Genomic DNA, 27882 nt, shown 5'->3' with positions numbered 1-27882 from the left:
GGACCATCAGCGGCATGGTGATCCTCCCCTTTCTCCCAGTCAGGCTCGTCTGGCAGCTGGGACCAGTAGACGAACGAGTCATCCACAGCATCCCTGACCTGAGAAATCTGATGGAAAACAAGTCCACGAGCAAAAGGAGCAACTCAGGGAAGATTTAAGCACGCGAGGGTATTAAAGTAAAAGGAGAGTTAAAGTTGTTTGTAGGTTCCTAAAACGAGCGCAGAACCATGAGTACCTTTGGGTACCACACGGAGCTGAAGAAGTACGAGGAGGTGGATGAAGAAGAGCTGCTGGCCACCCTGTCGTCCGAGGAGCTCCAGGAGCTGGAGAGGGAGCTGGACGACCTCGACGACAACGTCCCCATCGGCCTGAGACAGAAAGACCAGACCGCCAAAACTCCAACGGGCTCCTTCGACAGGGACGCTCTGCTGAAATACTGGGAGGACGAGAACAAGAAGCTGCTGGAGGACGAGAAGATGGAGTCCAATGGGGGACAGGTGAGAGGGGACATCAACAGTAGTACATCAATACATCATTACTGCATGTTTGAATCACACGACCAAATCACTTTGCAGTTTTTGCAAATAAGCATGTCGAGACCGACTCTTTCATGTTCGGTTTGTTGTTGTCATGATGAAAAACTTCTTGGCGTCTTCAAGGACAACAACACCCATGTTTTCTTCTGGCAGAGACGGACACAAACACATCAAAGAGTCTCAGATTTAACCTCAGAGGCCACAAAACAAAACACAGTCGTCAGATAATGTTTGTGTTCTGAACTCGGCTCCTGCATCTTTCTCTCTAAACCATCCTGAGGGAAACTGGTCGTGTTAAGACGGTGAAACACTTTGTTTAGCAACACCTGGGTTTGATTTTCAAAAACTAAACCTGACTATCAGTTTGTGGACATTATAGTCAATACTAACCTTCATCACGGTTACCATGTTAGTTTATTCGTTATTGTGAAAAAAAAGAATCACGACTTTTCTCAAAGTGAAGTAAAGACAAGCAGCAAGTTTCCAAAACATGTTTTCTTCAAACTATAAAAAAGATCTCAGGAGAGTTTTACCTCTCAAACAATGCATGCTGGGAACTTTGCCAATGTGCTGATCATGTTTCTATGAGTTGATTGAACTCTGAACATAACATTCATCCAACAGTCAAAACACTTCCAGCTAGAAGGACTCGTGTTTATAAGTTCAGAAGTGGTCTGAAAATAAAAAACTATAAACTTTAAGTTAAATCAACTTGAAACAAATTAAACTTGTATGTGCATTATATATATATGTTTGACATGTACGTATGTATGAGATTGACACCTTGACGGCACTTTTCGGAAAAATCTGACAATGGATTCTGCTCCAGTTTGGGATTAAAGGAGCACTCCAACTATTTTTCACATGAAGCTCAGTTGACTCATTATCCTCTTCAGTTGTTTGGGGCTCAAGCAAAGAAACGAACCCTGATGATGCCATTGTGATGTCATCAAAGAAAAACAGTCTATCGGAGGATGCTATCCAGTTGCATTGTGGGAAATGGAGGGAACAGGGACTAAAAGTCTGAATATCTCGACTTCTGTCGCCTTGAATCTTTTTATTTGACTCCCACAAGTCTCAACAAGTAAATCAAAGAAATAAAGTCTTCTTGATTCACGTCACTCTGTTAATGAGCAAATATCAGCCAAAACTCTGATGTGGTTCTGATAAGACGCCTTTTGCTTTCAGACTCAAGTGAGAATGAGTCCTTGAATATTTATGTTGCCCTTTTCAATCTCACACGCATGTTTAAACATAAACCCACAGCTATAAAACATATGATGATGTAGAAAGTGTCACATGTGTCTAGTTCAGTTACGTGTGTTGCTGGAAAAAAGTCTAAAAATAAAGAGTGTCTGAGAAATGCCAGCTTTAATGACCGTCTGCCAGTGTTGGAGAGGCTTCTTAATTAAAAGTCAGAGGCTGGAGAATGTCAGGGTTCGACCTCATTGTCTGTCCTGTTATTGTACGCAGGAAGGACGCCCTGATAAGAGCAGAGGGGAGAGAGCGACGGTGACCACCAGCGACGCCGGCAAGACTCTGTACAGCAACAGGAAGAAGGCTTCACAAAAGGGGAAGAAAGTGCAGAGTGTCGTCAGCAAAAATGACACGAAGGAAGACGAGGCGGAGAAGAAGGACGAGTGTAAAAAGGAGGCACCGAGCAGGAGCAAATGTCCTCAGAAGAACGGTCCTTCAAAAGACTCGAGGAGCGAATCAAAGAGGACTGAGACCACAGAGCAAGGCCTGGATGTAACCTCCGACAGAGCGAGTGGGAACCCGACAGTCATCGACAAAACTCTGGAGCAGATCCTGGGCAACGATTCCACCATCAGCGAAGTCAACCTCAACAACATCGAAGACATCTCCCAGGAGACCTTGCTCCGTTTCGCCGAGGCCCTCTGCACAAACACTCACGTCCACATGTTCAGCCTCGCCAACACCCACGCCGACGACCGGGTGGCCTTCGCCATCTCTAAGATGCTCCGTGAGAACCAGTTCATCAGAAACCTGAACATCGAGTCCAACTTCGTGTCGGGTCAGGGCATCCTGGCTCTGCTGGCGGCGCTGCAGCACAACAGGACGCTGGTGGAGCTCCGCTTCCACAACCAGAGGCACATCTGTGGGGGGAAGGTGGAGATGGAGATGGTCCAGCTGCTGAGGGAAAACACCACTCTGCTCAAGCTTGGGTATCAGTTCGACCTCCCGGGCCCGAGGATGACGGCGACCAGCATCCTGACGCGCAACCAGGACCAGCAACGACAGAGGAGGCTCCAACAGAAGACAGATCAGAGTCCTCCAGAGGTGTCTGGCTCATCTGCAGAAAACAAACCACCAAAGAAGTCGTCGCAATCTTCTAAGACTGTTGAAAACCAGAAAAGAAATCCTCCTCCGCCTCCGTCTGTAGAACCACAGACGAGGAAGATCGCAGAAATGGTGAAACAGCACGAAGGCTCGAACAGCTTGAAGAGTCAGTCGAACCAAAGGAAACCGAAGTCAAAGAAGCTCAAGAACGGTGCTAATGAAAAGGAAAGCGCAGATATTCTCAAAGACCTGAAGAACGCCTTGAAGCCGTCGCTGCAGAAGAGACGGGACGAACCGTCACGCCTGCCGCCGCCGCAGAGGTCGAGCCGTGACGATCTGATGGCGGCGATTCGTGGGAGCAGCATTGGGTCTTTAAAACGGGTAAGACTCCCTGTGAGTGCATCGCTGGCTGATCTGTGTTTGAGGTTGAAGGAATTTTGTTTTGCTTGAGTGAAAACATCACAGACATAATTGAGCCCCCAAAAGCCATTAGACCCCCTGAGTGTGAGCGCCCGCTGTCATCAGACGGTCGCTCCGTGAATTCCTCGACTCTCTGTCGGGTTATAAATAGTTTGACTTCTTCACTGCTCTCTGATAAGACCGATGGCTCAGAGAGCTTCTGGGAAGAGAGCAGACGAGCTGGAGAGTACAAAGTGTTGTTCACATTTCCACGAGGTTTAGAGAGCTTCAAACATTAGTCGGTCCGAAGTGACAGGAAACGTAATGAATCACAGAATCACAGTTTGTAATCCAAGTACTATTGACCAATCACACTGGAGTCCACGTGGAGAGCAGAGGAACCAGAACGCATTAGCTCAAATGCAGCAACCCGTCAGCTATTGACAGTTTAGCTCGTCACAGGCCTTTTAAAGGGGCTCTGTGGGACTTCTGTGTTGTGCTGGAGGGCGGTCACTAGCAGACTCAACGAGGAAAATGCATTTTGAGCCTGAGAGCAATTTTTTGATGAGTAAAGGCCAAACAGGGCCACAGTGTCCAGGTCAATAACACAATCATGGGTGATACCGAGAGCCCCGAAACTTAAACTTGAAAATTGTTGTCGGACAAGAGCAGATGAATTAAGAAAGGAAAGATAGAAAATGGATCCCCTAAAAGTAAAACGCAAATCCTGACGTCAGACAGTCAAAACACAATCAGATCAAGTGTTTTTAAAGCCATTAAAGGCTGTAAAGAAAAAGAAAAGTCCATTTTATCTCGTCTTTGATGGAGGACAGACAAAAGACAGCCTCAGTAAACATTTTAAAACATGACGTCTGAATTATTTTGTCTCAAACATCCATCCACTGTGTCTCAAACCTGCTCTCTGTTTTGGGTTTCAGGTGGATCTGTCAGAGGCCTGAACTCTCCCACTGACCACACCTGAACTCTTCTCACTTTGTATTGAAATATTGTATTTTTATTTCACACTGTCACCGTTTTTCTTATTTAACGTGTCACACAGCGTGGCAGCAGACTGCATTTCTGTGCTTTAGATGTTATTGCTGTATTTTGAAACCGACTGTGAATACTGAAGTGTATCTGAGAATAAAGTTTCTGTTCTGACTCGATCACGTTTGTCAAAACCAAACTCCTGAACGGTTTCTAACAGCTTCTCCTCCGTACAGAAACAGATGTTTACATGGGTGTTTGTTCTTCAGCCAGGATCAGAATAATGCTCCTTATTTTCTTATTTTACAGAAAAATGTACGTCAGTTGAAATTTGTTAATCAGCTACAAAAGCTATCGAGGCCTTTCAACGTTGATCCCACCAACAACGTGACGGTTTTACTCTTTATTCATCCGACTCGTTGACCCACGAGAGGCTGTCGTCAAAACTGTTGGCTAGATTTTTTGTTTTTTGTTGAAGTATCCTACAACTTGTAAAGTCAGATGAGTGTAGGCCGACAAATAGCCGATGTTAAACATGTCCTACGTTTATTTTAAAAACTCAGGTTGCTTTCGTGGGATTCAGCTTTGGACAGAACTGTCTTGTTAGATCAGTTTCATTGTTTTATAAAAAATTTGTCGTTTGCCGTTTGGACCCTGATTGATAGAAAAGCAGAAGCTTTGTGCGTCTCTGTGCTGTGGACAGACACACAACACCTCTCAAAGACACCCTTACAGTTCATACAACGGCTTCACTACACATGTTGGTGACCCGACAGGAGGATCAGCTCAGTGTGTCCTCTGGTAACACACTGAGCTGTTGTGTGAGCCGACGGCAGCTGCTGCCTCCCGTCCATCAGCACACACTGATGAACACATGACAGCGACCTGGACGGGTTTAGCGTTTGTGACAGATTTATTCTGAACCGTCTGTATTACATCTGATTATTTCATTTGAATTTTATTCTCATTTCATAAAACACAGCAAAGCAGTGCGACATCTGAGCTTAGAAGTGAAGTTGAAAGAGATTTGATCTGAGATCAGCCGGCAGAGAAACAGCAGAGCTTCAGACCCATCGGACTGTTTATGAATCAGCTTCTAATCCCGTCTGCTTACAGAGAGCTCATTAAACAGCTGTTCAAAGTAAATATGGACTCTCCCTCAGGAGTCGAGTCTTCATTACAACACTTCACGTCTACTATGAAACGCCACGTAAATGTTAGACTTAAGTTTAATTGGAGCTCTTACAGGGCGCTGAGAGACGCTGCAGGAGGTTCCTGCTGTCCGCTCACTGATCCTGTACTAACATCAGACTGTATGACTGTTAAGTACAATGTGAGCAGCTGGGGACAGTTTGTCTCCTTTTGAAACAGTCAGTGTTTAAATGTGAGTCGTCGGGATCATCAGGTTTCCCTCCACAGCCATGCCTACACCTGTGAGGCTCTACTTAGACTCAGACGTACCTGAAGCTAAATGCTAACATGATCACAACGACAACATTTCAAATAATTCACTGAAAGAAACAAAACAATACAAAAAACTAATGATGTCATTACTATTATTAATCATGAAAATGATAGTGAAGTAAATTAGAAAAAAGAAAGTAAAATGTTAGGTTGATGTACATACATGCACACAGGGTTTGCATAAACATACACATATCTAATAGTTACGTACACCTACATCCTCTTCGTTTAGCTATATAATGATAATAATGATAATATTAGCTATGTAATTATATAAAAAAACAGTCAAATCCAATATAAAGTGGTGTGTCTCATTCGTCCAGTGTAGGAAGACATTCCTGCACTGAATTTGAGTCAGTGGGTCAAATGACCTGGAAGTCCAACTCATCTCAAACCATCTCAGTTGGGTTTCAGTTGGGTGGTTGTGGAGGCAAGATGCATGCACATCATGTGTTTGATGGTTTTTGCGACTATACTTGAGGAAACATTCAAAGTTATTGATATTTTCTTGATTTACTCACCTTCATGTCTTAAACTAATGATGGACCGTCGTTTCTCTTTATCAGCTGACTGGTTCTTGCCAGAATATGGATTAGGACAGTAGTCAAACAGGACTATTCACTGTATTGAACTGTGTACCAACCCTAGCTCTGCACAACACAACTGATGGTCTCAAACACATTAAGAAGGCAAGAAATACCAGAAATTACCTCTTGACGAGGCGCACCTCACCTGTTACCTGAAAACCATTCCAGGTGATGACCTCATGAACCTGATGAGAGAATACCAGCAGTGTGCAAAGCTGTCAAAGCAAAAGGTGGCTACTGTGAAGAACATAAAATATAAATCATATTCTGGTTCAACACTCACATCAAAACAATCCTGATGGATAAAAATATGCTAATTAATCTTTTTCATGTTTACATGATTCAAACTTCCAGGACGTCGAATACCAAACCGTCTTCACAGAACATAAAGGGAATCTGGTGCCAAAGAAACAGAAGTTTGACAAACAACAAGACAAGTTTCTCTGTAAATATTAACATTTATTTAAGTATACAATTTAGTATTTTCATTGCCACCCCCTCCCACCCCTCCCAACCCTGTTCACAGGTTCTGTCAGTATCTCGGCTTCTCGATGCAGCATTGAGCCTCGCTGGAGGACGGTAAAAACTCTAAGACGAACAGTTAAAACGAGCATCAGTTATTTCTTTATACCGTTTACAGACGGAGGATCACAGGCATCGCCAAACCCACAAGCTGCTTTCAAAATGCCACATTTGGTTCATTATTATTTGCTTTTTTAAAAATTATTCTCCACAAGGAGGCATTTACAGTCGCATTGCATAAAATTATAGTTTGTTAACTGAAGGACGGAGGAAGATGAATGATATTTATATCTTTTAGTTTCATTGCGTGATGTGATATTTGTTTGAAATACTGACCAGAGCGCAGGAAATAACGGAATGCTGTCACAACAAAAACAACCAACCAGACATTAAGAACAAAACTCCCATCATTTCACAAATGCCACAGTGTGTGTGTGTGTGTCAATGTGCGTCAAAATGTTTTTGTATTAAGCCAAGAAAACGGAAACGTCGTCAGTCGTGTGCGTCGTCTCATTTAAAGGTCTCGATATTACAAAACCTTTAGCTTTAAAAGTGTCCGTCATCACTGTCTGAAATAAAATACAAATCTTTTGACCAAACGCACACCTGATAAACACAAAACTGAACTATCGTTTAAACTGTGTGCAAATAAACGGCTTTAATTTCATAAAAAATAAAAGCTGAAAATCCACATGAGGCGACCGAGCCGCCGCATTTTGGTCAAAGGATTTATGAAAAAATAACACGACTAAACTACGATTTATTAGGAAACTCGAAGGTACGAAAAAGAAGCACGGTAAGAAAATAGTGTTATCTCGCATTTAAGCCGACCACAAACACAAAGAGGATCCTGCCTGTTTGGTCTCACGTACGTCTCCCTTTTCAGTTTCTTTGACGAGGAATGAAAACACAGAAATGAACACAGAAAATGTTTCCCGAGGAGCACACGAGGACTCCAATTCAGATCGAGCAGCTAGTGTTTTATATTACTGGTTACTGATAAAGACATGAAGCCGGCCGTGTCTCCACGCTGTGCTGATGTCGGTGATAAGTGCTTTCTAACGACAGGACGTCCGGGGGAAAGTGTAGAGTCTCTAACGATGAGGTGACGAACGTTACAGATTTAACAGATGAGGTATTGCACAGATTAATTATAATAGTCATAAAAAAAAAAGCAAAAATAAATATACAGCCAATTCATACAACATTTACATTACAATTTTAGTCAGATGCTGGAAGATTTGCAGAAGATATTTTAGTGTCAGCGGACGGACCGGGGCAGACGAGAAGAGTCTTCACTAGTCGTCCCACTCGTCGTCGTCTTCAAAGTCCTCATCGTCTTCGTCATCCTCGTCTTCGTCTGGGAAAAGGAAACACAAAATACACATTTAAAAAAGAAAACCCACATTAATTCAGCGGGTCAGAAGCCACAAGATGAAAACGAGATACAAGAGTGAAGAACACGAGTTCAGAACAGTCGCTTGTTTCTGAGAGTTTTGTGTTTAATCTGTACAAAAACTAAAATGTAAAAACAGAACAGAAAAATCTGAATTTCATGGGGTTGTTTGTACAGCAGTGGTTCTGGAAATGAGGTCCAGGGAACTCCAGAGGTCCTCAGCAAAAAAGGGGAGCAGCTTATTTTCATTATTACTCCATCAATCAGTAACACCATGACAGGATGTACGACTCGGATACGGGTGTTCTGCACTTCCTGCAGTAAAACATCTGATGGGGGTCAGTTAAGGTGTCCTTGACGTGAAGATGGATGTACACACATACAGTAACTCCAGACTAACAGTGAAGGCTCCAGGAAGTCACTGACCCCGACTAACACAAATTAAAATGTAACTTCTATACAGATTTGATGTGTAAGCGACATGTAATGTGTTAAGCGGTGAGCTTTGGAGGTGCTCGAAGGCAGATTTTGTTCCCTTTGGACTGAGCCTGACTGGCTGTTTTCCCGTTTCCAGTCTTTGTGCTAAGCTAAGGTAGCCGGCTGCTAGCTGTTGCCTCGTAGTTACTGTACACATTTAAGAGAGGTATTCATCTTCTCATTTAACTGAGACCTGTGGATGTTGTGGTCATATGCTTTATGAGTGTCACGCGTTAATATCAGCATCTGGATCGGCATTAAACTAAATATCAGCATTGACCTGAAACGAACATTTCTGCCGCTTTAATTTTGTCTGTTGACGAAGTAGTTTTCTTATTTTGGCCGGTGAATGTGGACATTTTGAAAAGTCTTCTTTATCTTCATCGACCTTCATGATGAGATGAGGCATACAAATATGTTCATTCATCATAAGAAAATGTGCATACATCGTATCGGCCGTTATAGACTACAGCTACAGTACCTGAGGAATGGATGGCTTTGCTCCTCTTCTGCATCACCTCCATGAGAGCGCCGACGATGCCCGCGGTGGGAGCCGGTGTTGAAGGATTGGACTCGGGTAGATCCGACACCTGGAGGCGCACAAACAGACCCAGTCCAGTTTGTCACATGTTTTTTCCTCGAGGACACCACACTTATTGATTTTGAAGTTTTGTTTTGATCTTAAAGTGAAGTTATTGTTGTCACCCTCCTCACTATATAAAGTATTCATATCAGAGTTACTTCTTACCGTCTTGAGCTGGATTCCCTGTCGGATCTGGTCCAGCAGGGCGTCTCGTCCCACGCCGGAGGCCGGCGCTCGGTTGTTCTGCTCCACCTTCTTCAGCTGGGTTCCTCCTCTGATCTGCTCCAACAGCGCCGACTTCCCCCCGGGGCTCGGCGAGTGAGGAGAGTCCCCGCCTCCGCCGACACCGTCCAGCTCCGGAGGAGGAGGTGGGCCGGGAGGGGGAGGTGGAGGAGGAGGCGGTGGAGGTGGAGCAGGGGCGGAGACGCCACCGCTGTTTACTGGAGACTGCTGGGCCAATGGGGGAGGTGGAGGGGGCGGGGCTTGGGGGGCGACAGAAGAGTGCGAGGAGGACGGAGGAGGAGGTGGGGGTGGCTGGTGGTGGTGGTGGTGATGGTGGGGAGGAGGAGGAGGCTGGTGACCTCCCCTGGTGGGAGGAGGTGGAGGAGGCGGGGCACCCAGAGTTCCTGGTCTGGAGGGAGGTGGAGGTGGTGGAGCTGAGGCTGGGGCTCTGGAGGGAGGAGGGGGAGGAGGGGCTCCTCGGCCTCCTCTGGACGGAGGTGGAGGAGGGGGTGGAGCCGAGCCGTGGTGAGGCGGAGGAGGAGGAGGAGGAGGGGGACCGCCACGAGAAGGAGGTGGAGGGGGAGCTGCAGGAGGAGATAACAGACATGATCAGGATTCATCGATACACATGAAGGTCTCCGTCCCCTCAGCTTCAGAGTCGTGACCACAGGAGCTCCACCTGCAGCAGCAGAGGATCACTGCACTACCCTCCGCTGCTCCCTCACACGAGGGCTACAATTAATGTTTATCTGTCAGATATTTTCTTGATTAATTGATTCGGTGTTTGGTCGATAAAACATCAGAAAAAGTGTTTCCCAAAGCACAAGATGACGTCCCCGAACGTCTTGATTTGATTCAGTTTGCTGTTTTAGGGGAGGAAAGAAATCTGATTCATTTTTAAAACACTGGGAACAGAAGAAAACATCTTCCACCTTTATTATTTTTTTTAAGTAAAGGTGGAAGATTTATTTATTTTTTTTATCTTACGTCTAAATCAGACCAGTGATGTGAGATGCACACAGACACACACACTTACATCAGCCTAAATTCAGATTCTGATCACTCGACTCTCCTCTCAGAACAGTTTAACATGAATAAAACATGGAGAGAAACTCGGGACAGAAGAAGCTGAGTCTGTCACGAGGAATAAAAAAATCAGACAGGAAATATCGTTTCATCTGCACACCTAAAAGTCTCCTGTCTGACAGGAAAATACAGCAGAGAGGAAGGAAATGATGGTTCAAGATAAAACAGAGGATTTTAGATGAGTTCATAGAAACAGATATTTTGCTTCCATTTCAAATGATGGTGAATAACATGGGAAGTAAAAGATCTGCTCTGTAAAACTGAGACGCCTGCAGTCACATTAGCACGGTTATCTTTTTGTTATATTGCTGTTATTATTTTTCCAGGAACTCCAGAAAGTTTGAGGCTAACTGGCTGCTGACTCCAACCTTACAGATATGAGGTGTTTCTAACTCTCCACAAGAAGTAAGCAGACTCTTCAAAACTTTTTCTTTCAGAGGCTTTTCAGTTTCGGGAAAGGAAAAAGACAGCTCTGGGTGAAAAACAGAATTTATGCATCAGCTACCTGCAAAATCGATTCACAAGCAACAGAACTGGCCTCCAGACAGAGAGAGCAGCTCATCCAGTGATGGAGATTAAAGACTGTTTAGGCAGTTTCCCACAAAAACACGTTTCTAAAATGTGTTTATCTATTGAGGGTTGTTCTTGATGAAACATTTTGTCATTTATTCTGTAAAATGTCAGAAAAAAGTGAAAAATATCCATCACCATTTCTCAGAGTCCAAACTGACAACAGTCTAAAAGTGCACAGATATATTGTCAGTATACGGTGACATAAAATTGCTGAATGGTTGTTGTCGTCTCTCTTTGATAAGTTATCAAGTAAATTAGTAAATATCTGCCCGTTAACATCACAGATGGTTTTGAAAGGTTGGTGAGATTATGGAAAGTGTTTAAAACATCCTAAAAAACCTGTGAGAATATCTACAATAAGACGTCTCAGTGTTTTAGAGACACTGCTGCATGGCTGCGAATTCAGTCGCTGTGCCTGATGAAACTGAGGAGCGTCACCGCCTCACGATTATTTAGGATCAGTTTGACACATCAAAGGTATCCGTGTGTGTGTGTGTGTGTGTGTGTGTGTGTGTGTGTGTGTGTGTGTGTGTGTGTGTGTGTGTGTGTGTGTGCGTGCTCACCCTGCCTCCTCAGCTCGTTCTTCACCGCCTCCACCCCTCCTTTCTTCTCGATGAAGTCGTAGATTACCTTGGACGTCTCTCGGTCCTTCAGCTGGGCCTCAGAGATGCCGCACATGTCAAAAAGGTTCTTCAGCTCAGGGTCCAGGTTGTTCAGCTGCGACGACAACAACACGGAGAACATTTGAACACACAACACAGACTGATGACGAAGACTTAAGTTTACTGCTCATATAACCGAAGACTCCTGGAGGTCAAACTTCTTTCAAAGTGTGTGCTTTATCTATGTAAGATGCTTTATCGGACTGTGAGTAAGGAGCACCATTACTCTCTGAGAAACACAGCAAGAGTTATGCAGTCATGCAGTTAATTCAGAGGTAAAAAGAGGTTTGCTTCCTCTGCAGTGAAGATAAACTCCCAGCAGTCATTCACAGTGTCGGTGTGACACCTGGTGGCCGACGGGTAGAATTACAAGCTGCCTGAACAACGACAAACAAAAACCTCTCAGCTGATTCCATCGATCAAACATTAACCTGCAACATCTACCGGGAAATATTCACACCTCCTGTTTCTGTCACGCTGCAGTGCATTCTGGGATTCTCTGGTGTGTGACCGACGTGTGGGATCGTGTTGTTGTCGGGATTGTTCGGCATGCTCGGTCAGTCGGGTTCAGACACAATTAAGAGGCAGTGAGTGGAAAGCAAGCCTCCTGCTCGTTAAGCCCGTCAGTCTGAACTCGACGTTTGTTAGTGGTTGAACTCGACGGTGACTCGCGTCAGCAACTCCGGTGGCTACGAGAAACCAGTCAGGGTTCATAACAGCTTCCACTTTACATCAAAACATCAGTCAAACTGTAAACGAGAACACCGACGACCTGGATGTCCGACTATCACACTCTGACTCTTGTGTGTGCAGTTTGTTACCAGATACCGTTTTTACATTTCTCCACTGAAGGTTTCTGTTTACTTCCCCTGAAATCGGAGTTTGACATCACAACTAAAAACCAGTAACCGTCCAATATGACAGTTAAACCCTCCAGCACATATTATCAATCTTTTGAGATGGTAGTTAAACTTATATTTGTGTATATGTATTGTATTTAAAATTTTCAGTAACAGAGAAAACAATGTGCTTTAAACGAGTGCAGCTGTCCTAAGATACAGATAGCTGAAATAAAATCAATCTTCTACGTAGGTGTGTCAGCTGATGTCACGTTCTCATGCGTGCAGTCATACGAATAATACATTTGTTGGATTTTGGCAAAAGTATAACAGTTGTGATCGACACTATAATGCAGAAAGTGGCGGTAATGCGCCTTAACGCTGTTTTCCAACTGCCATCAAACAACAAACGCAGCAGCAGGAGATGACACGATACAACGAGACGAAGAGGAAAACACTGCGACTGAAGACACATTAGACCTAGAAAGTTATATTTAAACTTGATAGCTTTACTTTTTACTCAAGCTCTTTTGCGCTAATGGTGAAGGACTTCCTTGTGGGTGCTTCACGTCTAATGAATAACGTCAAGTCAATATAACTTCACTGATATGACATCAGAATTTGGCGAGTGGTGCGGGGGTGAAGAACAACGTTTGTTGTGCCACTAAGCACCACTGCAGCTTAAAGTTATTCATGAAATTAGAGCTTTCTGAGATTGCGGAAGATGAAGAGAGGTTGTGTTTGCATGCGTTTGTATTTTTAAATAGGTAATTTATTAATTTCTTCAGCATGCAGCTCTGTGAGGAGTTAACAAAGCTGCAGTCACGTTCCCTCTGGAACATTCTGTGTCTGAGTGCAGCTTCTGAGACGCAGCGAGATGTTTGTGAATATGAGCAGGAAACAAAAAGAGCCTATTGTGTGATTTCATCATGCAGCCACCACACAGGTCACTATTGTGCTCCTGCGTGTGTGTGTGTGTGTGTGTGTGTGTGTGTGTGTGTGTGTGTGTGTGTGTGTGTGTGTGTGAAGGGGGGTACTCACATCAAAACCTGTGTTAGGATCCCAGCCCACGTGACCGATGTGCCTGAAGAAGACGGGACAGATATGTGGTGAGATCACACACGTGCACACACACACACATGAATATGCAGAAGTACATCAACTATTTAGCCTGTGCACGTGGGCGACCATGTGCACATGCTAAATAGTGAGCCCACACACACACACACACACACACACTCATGCATCAATCACAGAGACAGTGGGGTCATTGAGCGCTCTCAGACCGTAACGCAACATGTTTACTGTGCAACTGCTGGATCAGACGGGACGACAGGTCTGTGACTGCAAACACCACAGGGGACACTTTAAAGAGCTGCATCGTCACGGAGACGATGAAAAGACAAAAGCACATTAACAGCTGCACACTTTACATTCGTTAGGACCATTTCCCATAACATCTGATGAGTTTTTGTTTTTTAAAAAAAGGGGCATGCCGCAAATCGTGAGAACTTCCTGTACTCAGGCTGTAACAACAACTGCATGAAGTCTTCTTTGTCTCTGGAGGACCTCTGTCAAGCCTGACTGAGACACACCACTTCAGTGTCTCGTCTTCATCATGGAGAAAACAGAAAGCCTCTGTTACAAACCGGAGGTGTGGAGTTGGAAAGATGTGGATGTTAACGGACATGGAGGGTCTAATGAAAGACACTATTGAGATGCCTTTTGGGAAATGTAGGATTAATGATTTCAGAGATTAAAGCCAGATCGTTTCTGGATTTTTGGGGCCGATGTCGATGCAGATGCCAATAACTCTACTGAAGACAAAAAGTCCAGATGTCTTGTTTCAATTTCTGACCAGTCTCACTTCAGTCTGAGCAGAACCGACCACATGAATAACTGATCTTTGGACATATTTCCCACAAAAATGCCATCATTTGCCTGATCCAGCTTTTCTTCTTTTCTCTGTTTTATGTCAACTGAGTATCTGGAGCTCTGGAGAAAACAAAACATTTGAGGATGTTAATGTGATTCAGGAGAAACTGTTATGGGCAGTTTTCTTTATCGATTAAATAAGAAAAAATCTGGCAGCTGTAAACGCATCTCCTCCTCCGTCTGCTGCAGAACCAAAGCACTCGGCCATGTTAAATACGTGAGAGGTGACTCACTGGAAGTTGCTGGGCGTGCCGATGTCAGCCTTGGTCAACTTCTTCTTCTTGCCTTTGGTCTTCTTGTCCTTCCGGTTCAGCCCGCTGTGGCTCAGCATGTTGTTGAGGTGGTACGGCTGCTGGTGGCTGTGGGAGTTGTGGAATCGGACGTTGTTGATCTCCGGGTTCTTGATGTCCACCGTGGCCATGTGCAGAGCTGGACCTGCAGGCAGGGAGGGAGAGAGAGGCGATCATGAGCTGTGGCTGTGAAACACAAATGTCTCAATCCCATTCCTGATCTTCAGAGGATGAATCAAATACATTTTAAATTCCCATGACCTTCCCTCTGGGACCACCTTCAGGACAAACTTTACATTTTTAGCTCCAACAATAGCCAAATCATCCATACGCTGTTTGTTCTGTCCAATTACTCCAGGTTTCTTAAGGAGACACTTTTAAGACCTTTCAATATAACATTTAATGTAACTTAATAACTTTTTCCACATTCATACAGCAGAAACACAACAGACACCACCACCACGTCACCTGAGCTTGTCTCAGTATTTTAAAGTGCTGTGCAGTGTTTTGGTCTGACACACCTTCAGCTTCATGGACCTGAGACGCTGGACGTCAGAATTCCCACTAAAAAGCTTCACACTACTATTGTGGTTGTAATGGAGACGGCACTCTACAGGAGGATGCCAGCGATACTTTAGACGTTCAGGTTTGTTTTTTACTGTAGTGCGTTATCTTACTGAGGCATCTTGACTCTCACACACTGTCGTCACTGTGCCTTTAGTAATCCCTGGTACCTGAGGGATCATCAGGCAAAGGGCTGCTGTAAATTCATTGTCTCGTGGTAACAAACAGCAATCTCATCCGTCTGCACTGAGCTCCTGTGATCCATCTTTTGTAATATAAATGCCGGCTGCTGTTCCTCCTCTCATGTTGGTCCGAACCGTTCAGTCTTCGAATTCCTCATAATCTCCACAAACCGCAGCAGCATCTGACATAATCACTAATCCACTGCTAATCCCAGTCCAAATCCCTGGACTCCCCATGAATGCTGGACGTCTACGATCAGACCAACAGGCTCGCCTCAAATCTGCCGTCTCCTGAGGACCAGGACGGACAGGGTGGTGGTTTACCATTTTCAAGGAGAGCTGCATGGGATTGTATCTTTGATACGCAGACCTACAGGGAGGACTTCTGTACTGAGAAGAAATGAACCATGCAGAATCATTCAGAATTAAGTTTTGATCTAGGGCTGGCCAATACATCGATTTGATATTGTTGGCGTGATTTGAGACTGTATACGGTCTTAGATTTTGGATATTGTGATATAACATAAGTGTCTTTTCTTGGTTTTAAACGCTGCATTACAGTAAAGTCATGTTGTTTTATGAACTTCAGACTTTTGTAATACTCACTCTACTGATGATTATTTGTTAAAAACTCATTATGTTAATATTTTGTGAAAGTACCACTAGTCATTAGGGATATAAATCACGTTTCATCACGATACGATGTTCTATCAATATTGTAATATTATTTTTAGGCCATATCGCCCAGCTCTAAATGTGTCGATCAAAAACTGTCAAGTGCTTAAAATTGATATAAAATGTCTGGTCAGATTGATAATCGTTTTATTTTGATGGAGCTCTTCTCCAGCTGCTTGTGTTGAGCCAACTTTAAACATTTGACAACTTCAGCCTCACATGAAAAACATGTTTAAATTTTAAAAAAAGTTTAATTTTGGTATCAGCGCTAAAACTCAGGTTTCATAGCTGCACTGGGATCTACAAATTTCATTTGCTACCAAGCTGTAGGCCAATTATAGTTTCACAAAATGCTGCTCTCTTGATCAGTTTGCCAAGAAAAACGTGCGTTTCCTGCCAAGAACACGAGGATGCAGTTCGTTCCAACTCCAAGTAACTCTGATTTGAACTTTTTTGGCTCTGTACTGACAAACACTGACTCCAGAACGGACATGATCAGCATGAAGTTTACATCCTACTATGTTGGATACAGCAGTGAGCATCCATGCGAGCCCACTGCATTCAGTTTGTCAATGAAGATAAGATAGTCGGAGGTGAGCCCTCAACAGGGAGGGTTATCCCTGAAGTACCAACCTGAGCAGCTTCTTTCCTACAAAAGTGTTTTGATTGATGTTCTCACAATGAGAACAACAACAATACATATGAAGAGACGGGCTGGAGGCGAACTGAGACACAAATACATCTCCCAAACACAGAGACAAATCCAGAGCAGCAGCGTCCCACTGTTGGTTTCATGTTTCACAACTGAAATGTCAGATCTGTGCCACTGGAGAGAAACTTCAATGAACGATCCCAGGCACAAATCCATGGAGCCGATTGAAGGGACGACTGGTTTGTTCAGTATGTGTTAATCCTGCTCTTTACAGCGTCAGTGTTTGCCAACACTCGGACGGCTTAATGAAAGCAAACAATCTTTTGGGTTGACATTCAGACACAGCTGCAGAGGAGAAGATCTAAATTAAACTTCTGATGCGCGGGGACCCTTTACACACAACTTTGTTTGTAGTGGTGTTCAGGTGCAGGAAAACCAACGCAGGAAAACAGCTTCTTCATTTGGAAAGCAGGCGGTTGTTCTGGGTTGTAAGCTGAAATGTGCTGCTTACAACCCGTCTTCATCCACAGAAGTCGTCACATTTTATAGTTTAATTTTTAATCTGCTTCAGGTACAAAAATCTGCTTCTACCACTCTTTACCCACAGCACATTCAGAAGCTTTGACATTACCAAAGATCTGACTGAAGACGAACTGTCAATATTAACAAGGCTGAATGTGAACATCACATCTTTGTGCTCTCCAACGGCCTCCAGAGCGGATAAATCCAAAACACCGGCCATGTTTTGTTGTGGACAGGAAAACATGTGCAACCTGTTTAGCCAGCTCTGTGGCCATCAAGGGTAAACCCACCCTGACGTCATCCACTGGTTTGTGAAGTACCATTTTGAAGCCTTGAATTTGGCATTACGGCTGCCACCATCTTGGTTTTGTGATGCCACAAGTGACCATTTTTGGATGAGCTGATGGAGCTGGGGAGGATACGTATTGCTACACCCGTTTCTGGCTTGGATCTGACCGAGGACCCAAAGACGCGCTATGGTAGCAACTTAACAGGGTAATAATCAGCTTACTGGCCAGCTTACTGTGAAAATGCTTCTTTTTTCCAAGTTTAAACTTAGTTTTAAACTCAGAAAAAAGGTGGTTTAGTCTAAACATGAGCTTCTTTAAAGCATGAAAAATCGGAGAGCTGGACTTCGAGCCAACAAGACAAACCGAGCTTTTGTAACAACGGTAACAAAAACCTGGTCTACGGCTGTTTGGCAAAGTTAAGAAAACAAGGCTACGGGAAAGTTTTACACATAAAGAAGCTTCAGATTTTAAACAATCTCAACACAAACATTCATTGAGCATGTTTGCAGTCTGAGGACTCTTCAGTGGAGGTCCATGGTCTCACTGCTCAACACGTCGAACACCTCTGATTTCGTCCCAGTACTGTTGAGCTAATCCTGGCATGTTTACACTGATATTTTGAAAATGTTACTGCTGACTCGTGGCTCTCCGAATAAACTCAATGATAAAAAAAAGTCTATACGAAACAAATGTACAGCAGCAGAAATGGTGGGGATTACAGATTAGGCCTAACGTGCATCACAACAGGGTTTAAAGGGAACAACAACAGAGACCATGTGGTCCACATATGGTGCAGATGGACTTCCTGCTGACCAGATTAACCTGCAGCAGACTCCACTGTCAGTGTGTGAGTCACGCTGTCTGTGAAACAACGCCGCCAGCGTGTCAGGAAACACCACAACTCTGCACCGCAGTCTTCTGGCATTTGTCATCCACAATAACTTCTACTTGTAGACGAGGCAATGAGCGTGAACACTGTTTTTAATCAGCTTCTGGCTTTTTTTCATACAGAGAGCTGCTTTGTACGACCACAGTCTGCTGCTGCCTGGTGCAGGATCTTGTCTACAGGTGCGTTGGAGTGAAAATCAAAGAAAACCGGATTATAAATCAGGCAAACCAGGACACTAAGACTCCTTTTTGTTGTTAAAGCTGGATTTACAGTAGTCCTACAGTAGATATATACAACATAACATATGATTTGGTGACAGAGTTCATACTAACTACAACCTTGGGGATATTAACTTGAATCTCTCCATTGTTGTGTTTTATTGTACTTCCTGTGAGTGAACTGGATTGTAAAAATGAAATAAAAATATCATCACAACATCATAATAAACGTATGATAATACTGTGTGAGTGATGCAGCGCAGATGTTAGGCCTTGTAGATCTTTTGTTTATTGATTCATCTCCAAAACACTCAATAAAGAGTTTGACTTACAGCTTTTGTTTCAAATTTTTCTATATTACATCTCATGACTGATTGGGGAAAAAACTGTAGGCCATATGGAGCTGATGTAGAGAACAAAACTGAATCAACATACCATTTTTAGGGTCACCTCTCTTCTCTGCAAAGAAAAATGAACACGATTATAGTTTCAAAACAAAACCAATAGGACTGAAATTAATGAATAAAACATCAAATGGAAAAGTTTAGAGTTAGCAGGAGAAGAAGGTGAGCCGTTCAAGAGCCAGAAAACGTGTACAGGTTCAGTTAGTGCGATGCTGCGGTGGGTAGACAGAGATGACAGTTTTAAAGCAATCAGGTGGAAAAGCTGTCAGAGAAAACATGCTGCCTCATGTCTTCCACGCCACGGGCAAAACAGTCGGAAAGACTGTTCAGGAAGTCTCTGATGTGACAAGAAGAAGAGAAGCAAAAGCTTTGAGAGCTCAGTCTGTAAGAAGCCTTCTGTGCCCCGGCTCTGTGAGCCTTCGGACCCTCAGTCATCATCACAGTTTGAGTGGTGCACTTCAAAAGGCCGGCGTGCTGAGAGCAGCTGGAGAGAAGCCAAAGAGGACCCTCACTGCAGAGATGTTTACTACGCAGAGACACACTGAAAGATTTACTACAGCAGAGAGAAGCACGCCGAGCTCACTGCAGCAGAGAAGAGAAGGAAAACAGTCCCAAACCTCCGAGCCACAACTCATGTCCTCGTCAAGAAAACACCTTCACAGATCACACATTTTCACTCGTCTCATACAGAAGACATAATGCCGGTTACATAATGCCAAACTTAACATGTGAATGGTTTGAATTAATTTGAATACAGCCCATATAGGAGAATTCAGCACCACGATGCAGCTGTGTCCACCCGTTTGGCTGCACATCTCCCAGCTGCAGCCGGACATGAGCAGGGCAGACAGGTTTGGGACTCAGGTTAAGGTCTCGTTAGCAGAGCAGGAAGTGAGTGTTCTTTAGTCTGGGCCAAGGTCACGCAGGTTAAGGAAGCGGAGAAGGAAGACAAAGTGAAACTGTAACACTTGCCGGTTTTGCGTTGTCGTCGGTTGAGCAGGTCGTTGATGGCGGCTCTGAATCTTTTGGCCTCTTCTTCACTGGCGAAGTTCAGACCGATCTGACAGGTCTGAGAGGAAGAGGAGGAAAAGCCACAGGTGATTAAACTTACATCCTCTTCAGGAAGGGTAGGGGAGAGGTGAAGCATCGTTAAAGCAACATTATGTGGAGATAGTAAAGGACATAGTGCAGAAACGAGTGATAGAGATACCATTCATCCTGTTACAAGACACTGTACCAGCAAAATGACTCTAATAGAAACACTCATGACATGTAATTTCAATTTGGATCACCTTTTACAAATACTATTGAAAAAAGAAGAAACTTGCTGCGTGGGTCGATTTTTAAGATTAGTTACCTTTTTGCTTTGTTGTACTTCAGCACCGTTTCTAAAGACTGGTACTTTCTAAATGTTAAAAACTTTCTCTGCTCAGTCAGAAGCCGCAGCAACTTTACACAGAGCGGATGCATCCCGAAGGCCTGTGGCTGCTTCAAATTACTGTCTGTGTGTAAAACGGGCAGCAGTTAAAAAGCTGAGAGAGATTCTCATGTGAAAATCTGACTGTCTATAAACACAACCAGTGATTATCACACCTCGTTAAACCAAGTAGGACGTGATCCCTGAGACCAGATTGTGTGGATGTTTTAGTTTTGAGGTAATGACAAAGAGTCGCACACTCACATCTCCTGCAAATGTGATGAAGTAGGATCTGGGGCTGCTGATGGAGAAGTTGTGATACAGTTCCTGTTCGAACATGGTTTTCCCTTCCTGCAAAAAACATGAGACAGAAAGAAAGATCAAAGCAGATTCTCCTCGAAGGACCACATCTGTGCAGATCTTCACCCACTGAATACAAAAACACCTACACATCAAAATCTCACTCTTCATTTAAAAAGCAAAAACACCGGATTGATTTCTCTCCTGCCAGACAGTCACCGTCCATTTCTATGAAAATTAATGGTCCAACATCTGAGATATATAAGAGAAGACTGTGTTTTCATCCAAGAAACAACAAAAACTGCAATGCGTCTTTTCTCAACACTTTCTTGATTGGACTTTCTGACGGAGCTCATTAATGGGAGGAAAAAATCTAAATTATCGGATGCAAAGCGTCCTTAAAATAACTTACAAGCACAATTATTGATGGCTTGAACAGAAATGGACTGAAAGCAAAGGTTTATTTTGTCCACAGACGTGATATCCAGATTGATTTCAGATCCTGTGCGAGCATCAGACAGTAAACACACATGGCTGGTTATTCACTTTGATCCATTAGGGTTGCACTATTGATTGCACATCAACTTTAATGCACCATATTAATTTCTTCAATGACTACAGACAGTGTATGGATGCAGTCTGGCCACAATCCACATACTGTAGACTAGAGGCCATGTATAAGACAAAAGGATGAGTGAAGAGAAGTCAGTCGTTTACAACCTGATTTAAATGATTGTACATTCAATCATGTTGTGTCACAGCCTCACGGACGTTCTGCTCCAGCTTTTCACTCAGCTGAAACAAAGTTAAGTCTACAATCCTTCTCAATATTACTGGAATATATATATATATATATATATATATACACATATATAAAAAGGAGCGGATCAGTTTAAACTATTTTTCACCCATAAATCCAGATACAGACAGGCAACAAATCAGAAGACAAACTGTAACTGTGGCATCTGGCTGACACTGGCTGTGAGGCCGATGCAGATATTGATAATTGGGAGCTTAGATAAATGTTATCACGATGTATCGGCTGAGTATATTTTAATGTGTGATGTTGTAATGCTTCATCATGTCGAGTACATTTTCCAGGCAAGTATTAACTTGGGAATGTGCTTATTGGCCTTCTGTTGGAGAGTAAGATGAGGAAGTCAATACCAGTGTCAGATCTGTGCATTAATAACGCCACGCAAAGCTGCAGTTGTATCTGGGCCTTTAGAGGTGCTGCTAGGTGGATTTTGGGTACCAGGTCTCACTCACCTTGATGTCAAACACTCTGATGAAGTAGGACCTCTGTGGGTTGTCTTTGACCAGACAGGCCACTCCACAGCACCTCTTCACCCAGCTGCAGCTCCGGTCCGTGCCGTACACCTGGACCACCGCCGAACACAGAGTCTGAACAAGGAGGACAAAGGACAGGGCAGTGAATTTCACCAGTCTCACAGCTCATTTAACATAAACATATTTAATAATCAGGTACATCAATTGTGCAGTGAGGGACGTTGATTATATGTCCAGATTGCATTGGAGACATCTGGGGCGTAGGTACAAATATCCAAGCTGCACGTGTCACAGAGCAGCAATAGAGGATATCGCCACGATGCAAAACACTGAAACAGTGATAAGCACCAGATACAACACACACCTGCTTCACCAGAAACAAAGGGCAGGTCATCGGGGCAACGCAGAGACCTTTTGATATCAGATCATGAGTCACATATGCAAATATCTTTCCAATGGAGTCTCATACGTGCAGAATTACACGAATAAACTAAGTCTGATATTATACCTGGACATTAATTTGTAGTTTGACTGATTACATGTCTTGTCTTTGTGCTTCAACTTAACTTGACAAAATAAAAGGGACATCACTTGTGAGAAACAAGAGTGGTCGAGCTTTCATGACTTTTAAAGGCTTCACTGTGCTCCAACTGAAGAGCTTGTTGGATGGTCAAACAGCGTCTGAAAAGGTCTTCCCTCACACCTTCCTGATGTCGGGATCGGGGACTGTGTGAGACAACTCTGGGCACACTCGCACTTGACCCAGTTGCTCCGTACCGTGTCGAAGCAACTCACATTGCTCCGGCCCCAACCGGGCCTGAGCACGGTTTCCTCCCGTACATACGTCATCACGTCTCAATACAACACACACGACTTTAACTGATCATAAAACGTCCCTTAGTTTACAAGAAGCACGGTCGCAGCACAGTGGAGAACAACAGAGAACATGACTGTGACTTTACTGACGTCATCCTTCATGGCCAGCTTCAATCATCAGGATTCATCATCTGAGAGTTTTGCACCAAACTCTCCAAGAGATGTTGAGATATTGAGTAAGTCCAAACTTTGACCTGCTGGTGGTGCTGGATGCTAAGTAAAGGGCATGTGAGTCAAAATCCTCCACTCTTTGGTCGTAAAAAACTCCTTTATTGCCGTTTCTGAAAGTTAAGGATAACTCTTATTCAGTGTTGTCTATAAATAGGGGACAGTGAATGTCCCATTTCAAATCTATTGCATCTGACATTTCTCCACAGCGTTGAACCTTCATTCCTGCAGGACAGGAAGCAGAGTCCAGCTGCTGTCCTCAGCACTGTCCTGTCCTCGGACTGTTCTGGTTTGTGGTTTTGAGGTTTCTGCAGAAGTCACACTTTGTTAAATCCTCTGCCAGGATTTCTCCCTCTGTGGCAGAAAGTAACTCCGGCCGCTGGGGGAGGAAAGAGGAAATGCCACTGGGCCGGTTTCCTCCTCTGTGATTTATGAGCGCAGGTCAGAGGAGCAGCAGGAAACACTTTTCACTATGAAATCACCGCTCAGCATCACACAGGAAAGGTCAAAGGTCGGCCGTTAAAAGCCTCATTTAGTTTCTGTAAATTCTCACCGAGGCAAAGTATGCAGCTGTAAACGCAGACACAGTCTCTGCAGGTTACATCAGCAACAACTTCAGCATCTGATAACCGCAGAAGCAATGTTTGGGTCCATTAATTACATCACTGAGGATCATTTCCAGATCATCAGATTCTTTAGACTGCTTGTAGCTTCAAGACAGTCATTGGCTTGAGTTAGTGCTGAAACTTTTAGTTTAATCATCTATCGTTCAATCAACAGTCAATCATTATCCGGCTCCAGATACTCAAATGTGAGGATTTGCTTTATTTCTCTGTTATCTTTGCAAACTGAACATCTTTGGCTGTTGGTCCAACGAAACAACACATCTGAAGACATTACCATGGACTCTGGGTACTTGTTAAAAACTAAATAGTAATATGTCAGATAAGTTCGCTGTCTTTCCATTAAACAACTGTTTTACCCACTGATATGATCTGTGTTTGACAGAGTGGGCAACATTAGGACTTAAAAGAACATAAAGTAAACAGCACGTTACTTTAATGATGAATTTATCTTTAATAATCTGGAGTGGAATAAAATTTGTTCTGCAGAACTGGTGAGGTCAAGAATATCTTGAGACCTGTGGTTCAGAAAATCAGCATTAAACAGTCATAAATCCAAAGCATCTTATTCAGTGCTTCCAGAAACTTTTTATGTAATCTACCTCTGGATGAATCCAGCACAGAGCCGTTTGAGGAGCAGAGGGGCTCTACACAAAGCCGGATTAGCAAAGTAGCCACTTCAGGAAGCTTATATCTGATATTTTCTAAAATTCTTGCATAACCTGAAACCTAATACCAAATGATTTGAATCTGAATCACCAGATTGAGCTTGACTGTTGCCACAGATATCTGTCTAACTTTCTAATCCTGCTCTGTGAAATATCCCCCCGACAATCCTCCATCTGTGTGTTTTGAATTGAATTCTGACCACAAGTTGACCTGAACGCTGCTCTTTAACTGAGACTAACACCAGCAACCAAAACAGTTCAATTACACTTCAATTTACTGCTAATACCTGCAATATCAAAACTTTAAGATACCTTTGTGGTCATTTTATTAGAGATACACAATTACTTTACATCCCTGTGATCTAAATGCTCCATTTTATTAATTCCTTGATTTACTTTAAAGGTTCAGGTTTTCAGAGGACAGGAGACGGGCTTAAGAGCGAGACAGTTGGAGCTGAAATGGTCTCATGAACTTGCTTTTGCTTGTATATGACAGTTAGTGGGGAACAGTACAACCATCAACACAGAGACAGATGAAGGTGACAAGTAATTACCTAAAGAAACGTACATTCAATGATAATGAAACAAATGGTTCTGTTTTCACAGATCAGACTATGAACAAGCTGCCATCTTTATTACTTTGTTAATAAAAGGTCTGCATGAAAACTGCAGCACAATTCACTGTTTCATCTTTTTAAATAATGTGCAGCAGTCCGGTTCCTTACTGCCAGCTTCATCTGGTCAGCAGCACTGGGTTTTATTTTAAATTTGATCATACTAGTGTCAAAACAATACAGAAATGATTTGGATACCTTACTTTGAGATAACTAAACATGTTTTTCTACAAAACACTTTATTTGTTATATGACATAAGAAGCTTTCTATATAGAAACACAAAGAGCCATGTAAGAATCATCTGATCAAAGACTTAATCAGCGAGATTATGAATCTGACGAGACGTCTGATGTCCGCTCTCAGAACAAGACAGGTTCTGATACTCGACTGTGAAGGACCCATTTCAGTCCCAGCCAACGAGAGTTTCTGTTCCAACTGCAGCCGTATCAGTCGGAGCAAATCTACCTAACCAGTCTTAGTTTAATAGACTGATCTGACCCGCGAGCTCAGGAACCAGCAGCAGCCGACATTAAAACCTGCTGAGCTGTCCTGCACCCATCACATTACATCACCCCACCAAACGATGAGATTAAAGCCCGTTCAGCAGAACGGCATCCAGGTGTGTGCATGTTAAATGGTCTGTCAAATTGTTTTTCGATGAAGCGTCCGAGGCGTCTCAATGACAGGACAAAAGCACACATGATCGTCCCTGATTACGACAAGGGTCCTTGCTCCAGCAACATTTTTACAGATGATGCAACATTTGGGCTTCTCTAACTGGATCTCTCATAATATTTTAGATCAAGGTCAAGAAAAAAGTGGGAGGCCATTACAGTTTTCGGACTATTTGGACCCAGTTTAAGACAACAACGACAACTGTCCAGATGTTCTTTTGTCCAACTAAGTTTAAGTTTGCTGGCTGGGTTTAAAATATCATCTAAAAAGCCTCAAGCTGCTTCAAAGCAAAAACAACTGCCTGAACCCCAAGTTCACACATTCATACCGCTTGTTTTGGCAATTCACTGGGATCTATGAAATTATAGCCGATAACTATAAAAAGTGATACGAAGCCAAATTGATATGGTGGACTTAACAAGACTCGTTAAGTACATAGTTGGACGTATGCACCCTTAAAGTTTATTTGCGATCTCCCAAGAATCATGAAGAAGAAGAAAGTTTTAACACAGCAAATCTTATAGCTGTGGAATTTAAATCATCCATACTTGCTCACTACATCTTAGCCTTTAGACCTTTGTGTGTGAATAAACTACAGATTATGAACTTATTTTTAAAATACAAAAATGTGGGAAAAAATATCAATTATCTTATCGGTACCGGTCATGAAGAGCAGGTAATTATTGATTATTGGTAATGACTGGGGGGAATAAATTCAAACCATGCATCACAATGTTGTTTCAAGCAATCACACTGTTAATTAACTATAAGAAATGTTGCATTAGACTTCTTACAGGTATTAATAATTTGTATAATTTTCATTATCGTAAAATATTCATAAAAATAAATATGTTACAGATGTAAACAAATACTTAACACAAGATGTAGTTATTGATTAATGGATAATATTGTAATAGTGCCACAGTGTGTGTCACTAATGTTTGTAGGTGTATTTAGTTGTCTATATTTAATGCCTGTCTATAAAAATACCTGTCAACTAATTTAAGTGTGATAGCTGCTCCCAAGTTTTGACTTCTTCTGGCTGAAGCTAACCATTTTGTTTTTAACTGGTTCGCTGGTTGTGCCGTTTAACTGATGTGATACAGCAGAAGCTAGTGGACAAACCCAAAACAGAGGGGGTCGCCATGTTTTTTAACGGCTATCACGGTGCACAGTAAAGACGTCAAGGAGTCTTTAGGGTCACCGAGTATGTCGTAACACCGGGCCCCCGGTTTGTTGGCCGCGGCGGTGCCATAGCGGGTTTCTGCTGCTTCATATCAACTCAGTGGTGTGAGCTGCACGCACAGGTACATGCTGGCTGAATTTAAGAGCTGTGGGTGGATGTAGCTGCATCTTCTCTGGACCTGCAGGTGGTAAACAAACTGGGAAACTTACGGCGCATTTCCTGCCCAGGTAGCCGAACAGGCACTCGTTCTCCTGCGGGGTCAGGAGGATGGAGCCGACGTTAACCGACCTGCGGGGCGGCGGGTGGCTGTTCATGGCTCCGAATTCTTCTAGTTAACACCCCCGAAACGATGCAGTTATCCCCGGACGGACTCAGCAAACACTGCTAATTACAGAATATCCATGCGGGCTCCGGTTGCTGTGGCCTGCAACCGGATCATCTCCGCGGAGTCCCGACACCCGGCTGGAGGGCGGAGGTGGACGGGGGTGTTTTCCAGACTTGCTCCTGCTCGAGAAAGATGCTTTTACTTCTCCGTCTGCTGTTAAGTGAAATAATAAGAGCTCGATGCGTGTCTGTACGCAGATAAACGCACAACTTTCATTCGGGAACTCCAGCAGCTGCAGCGGCGATGCGTACATCCAACATGGCAGCAAGACAGAGCAGACCACTTTAAAGAGGCAGGAGAGGGGGGGGGGTGCTGGTTCCGGCTAACTCTACAACTGTTACCTGTAATGTGGATAACACGATGGAGTCGGTGAACACACACAAAGAGAGAAGATTGAATGTTAACTGATCGTTTAAAGTGTGTG

General features: G+C 43.5%; 3 protein-coding genes across 4 annotated transcripts in view; 1 reads left to right on the top strand and 2 right to left on the bottom strand.

Moving 5' to 3' along the window:
* Positions 1 to 27882, bottom strand: part of iqub (IQ motif and ubiquitin domain containing) — a 270442-nt gene that overhangs the window by 32491 nt on the left and 210069 nt on the right. The window lies entirely within an intron of this gene.
* Positions 171 to 4362, top strand: lmod2a (leiomodin 2 (cardiac) a). Its single transcript, XM_084364015.1, has 3 exons — positions 171 to 497; positions 2010 to 3218; positions 4175 to 4362. Exons 1-3 carry the CDS (start codon positions 228 to 230, stop codon positions 4193 to 4195), a joined length of 1500 nt encoding a protein of 499 aa, XP_084220141.1. The 5' UTR covers positions 171 to 227; the 3' UTR covers positions 4196 to 4362.
* On the bottom strand, positions 6995 to 27750 carry wasla (WASP like actin nucleation promoting factor a). Of its 2 annotated transcripts, XM_084365177.1 has the most exons (11): positions 27283 to 27750; positions 22242 to 22376; positions 20937 to 21023; positions 20228 to 20324; positions 19287 to 19310; positions 14803 to 15004; positions 13676 to 13718; positions 11697 to 11850; positions 9418 to 10058; positions 9151 to 9259; positions 6995 to 8156 (listed from the first exon to the last, which is right to left on the bottom strand). In XM_084365177.1, exons 1-11 carry the CDS (start codon positions 27385 to 27387, stop codon positions 8095 to 8097), a joined length of 1659 nt encoding a protein of 552 aa, XP_084221303.1. In that variant the 5' UTR covers positions 27388 to 27750; the 3' UTR covers positions 6995 to 8094. The 2 variants fall into 2 exon arrangements, with proteins under 2 accessions (XP_084221303.1, XP_084221304.1); XM_084365178.1 differs by lacking the exon at positions 19287 to 19310.

This window comes from Pagrus pagrus, assembly GCF_965226575.1.
Source record: "Pagrus pagrus genome assembly, chromosome: 10".
Taxonomy (NCBI): Eukaryota; Metazoa; Chordata; class Actinopteri; order Spariformes; family Sparidae; genus Pagrus; species Pagrus pagrus.
Note: the sequence above shows the minus strand (reverse complement) of the source record. Positions and strands in the feature narration are given on the sequence as shown.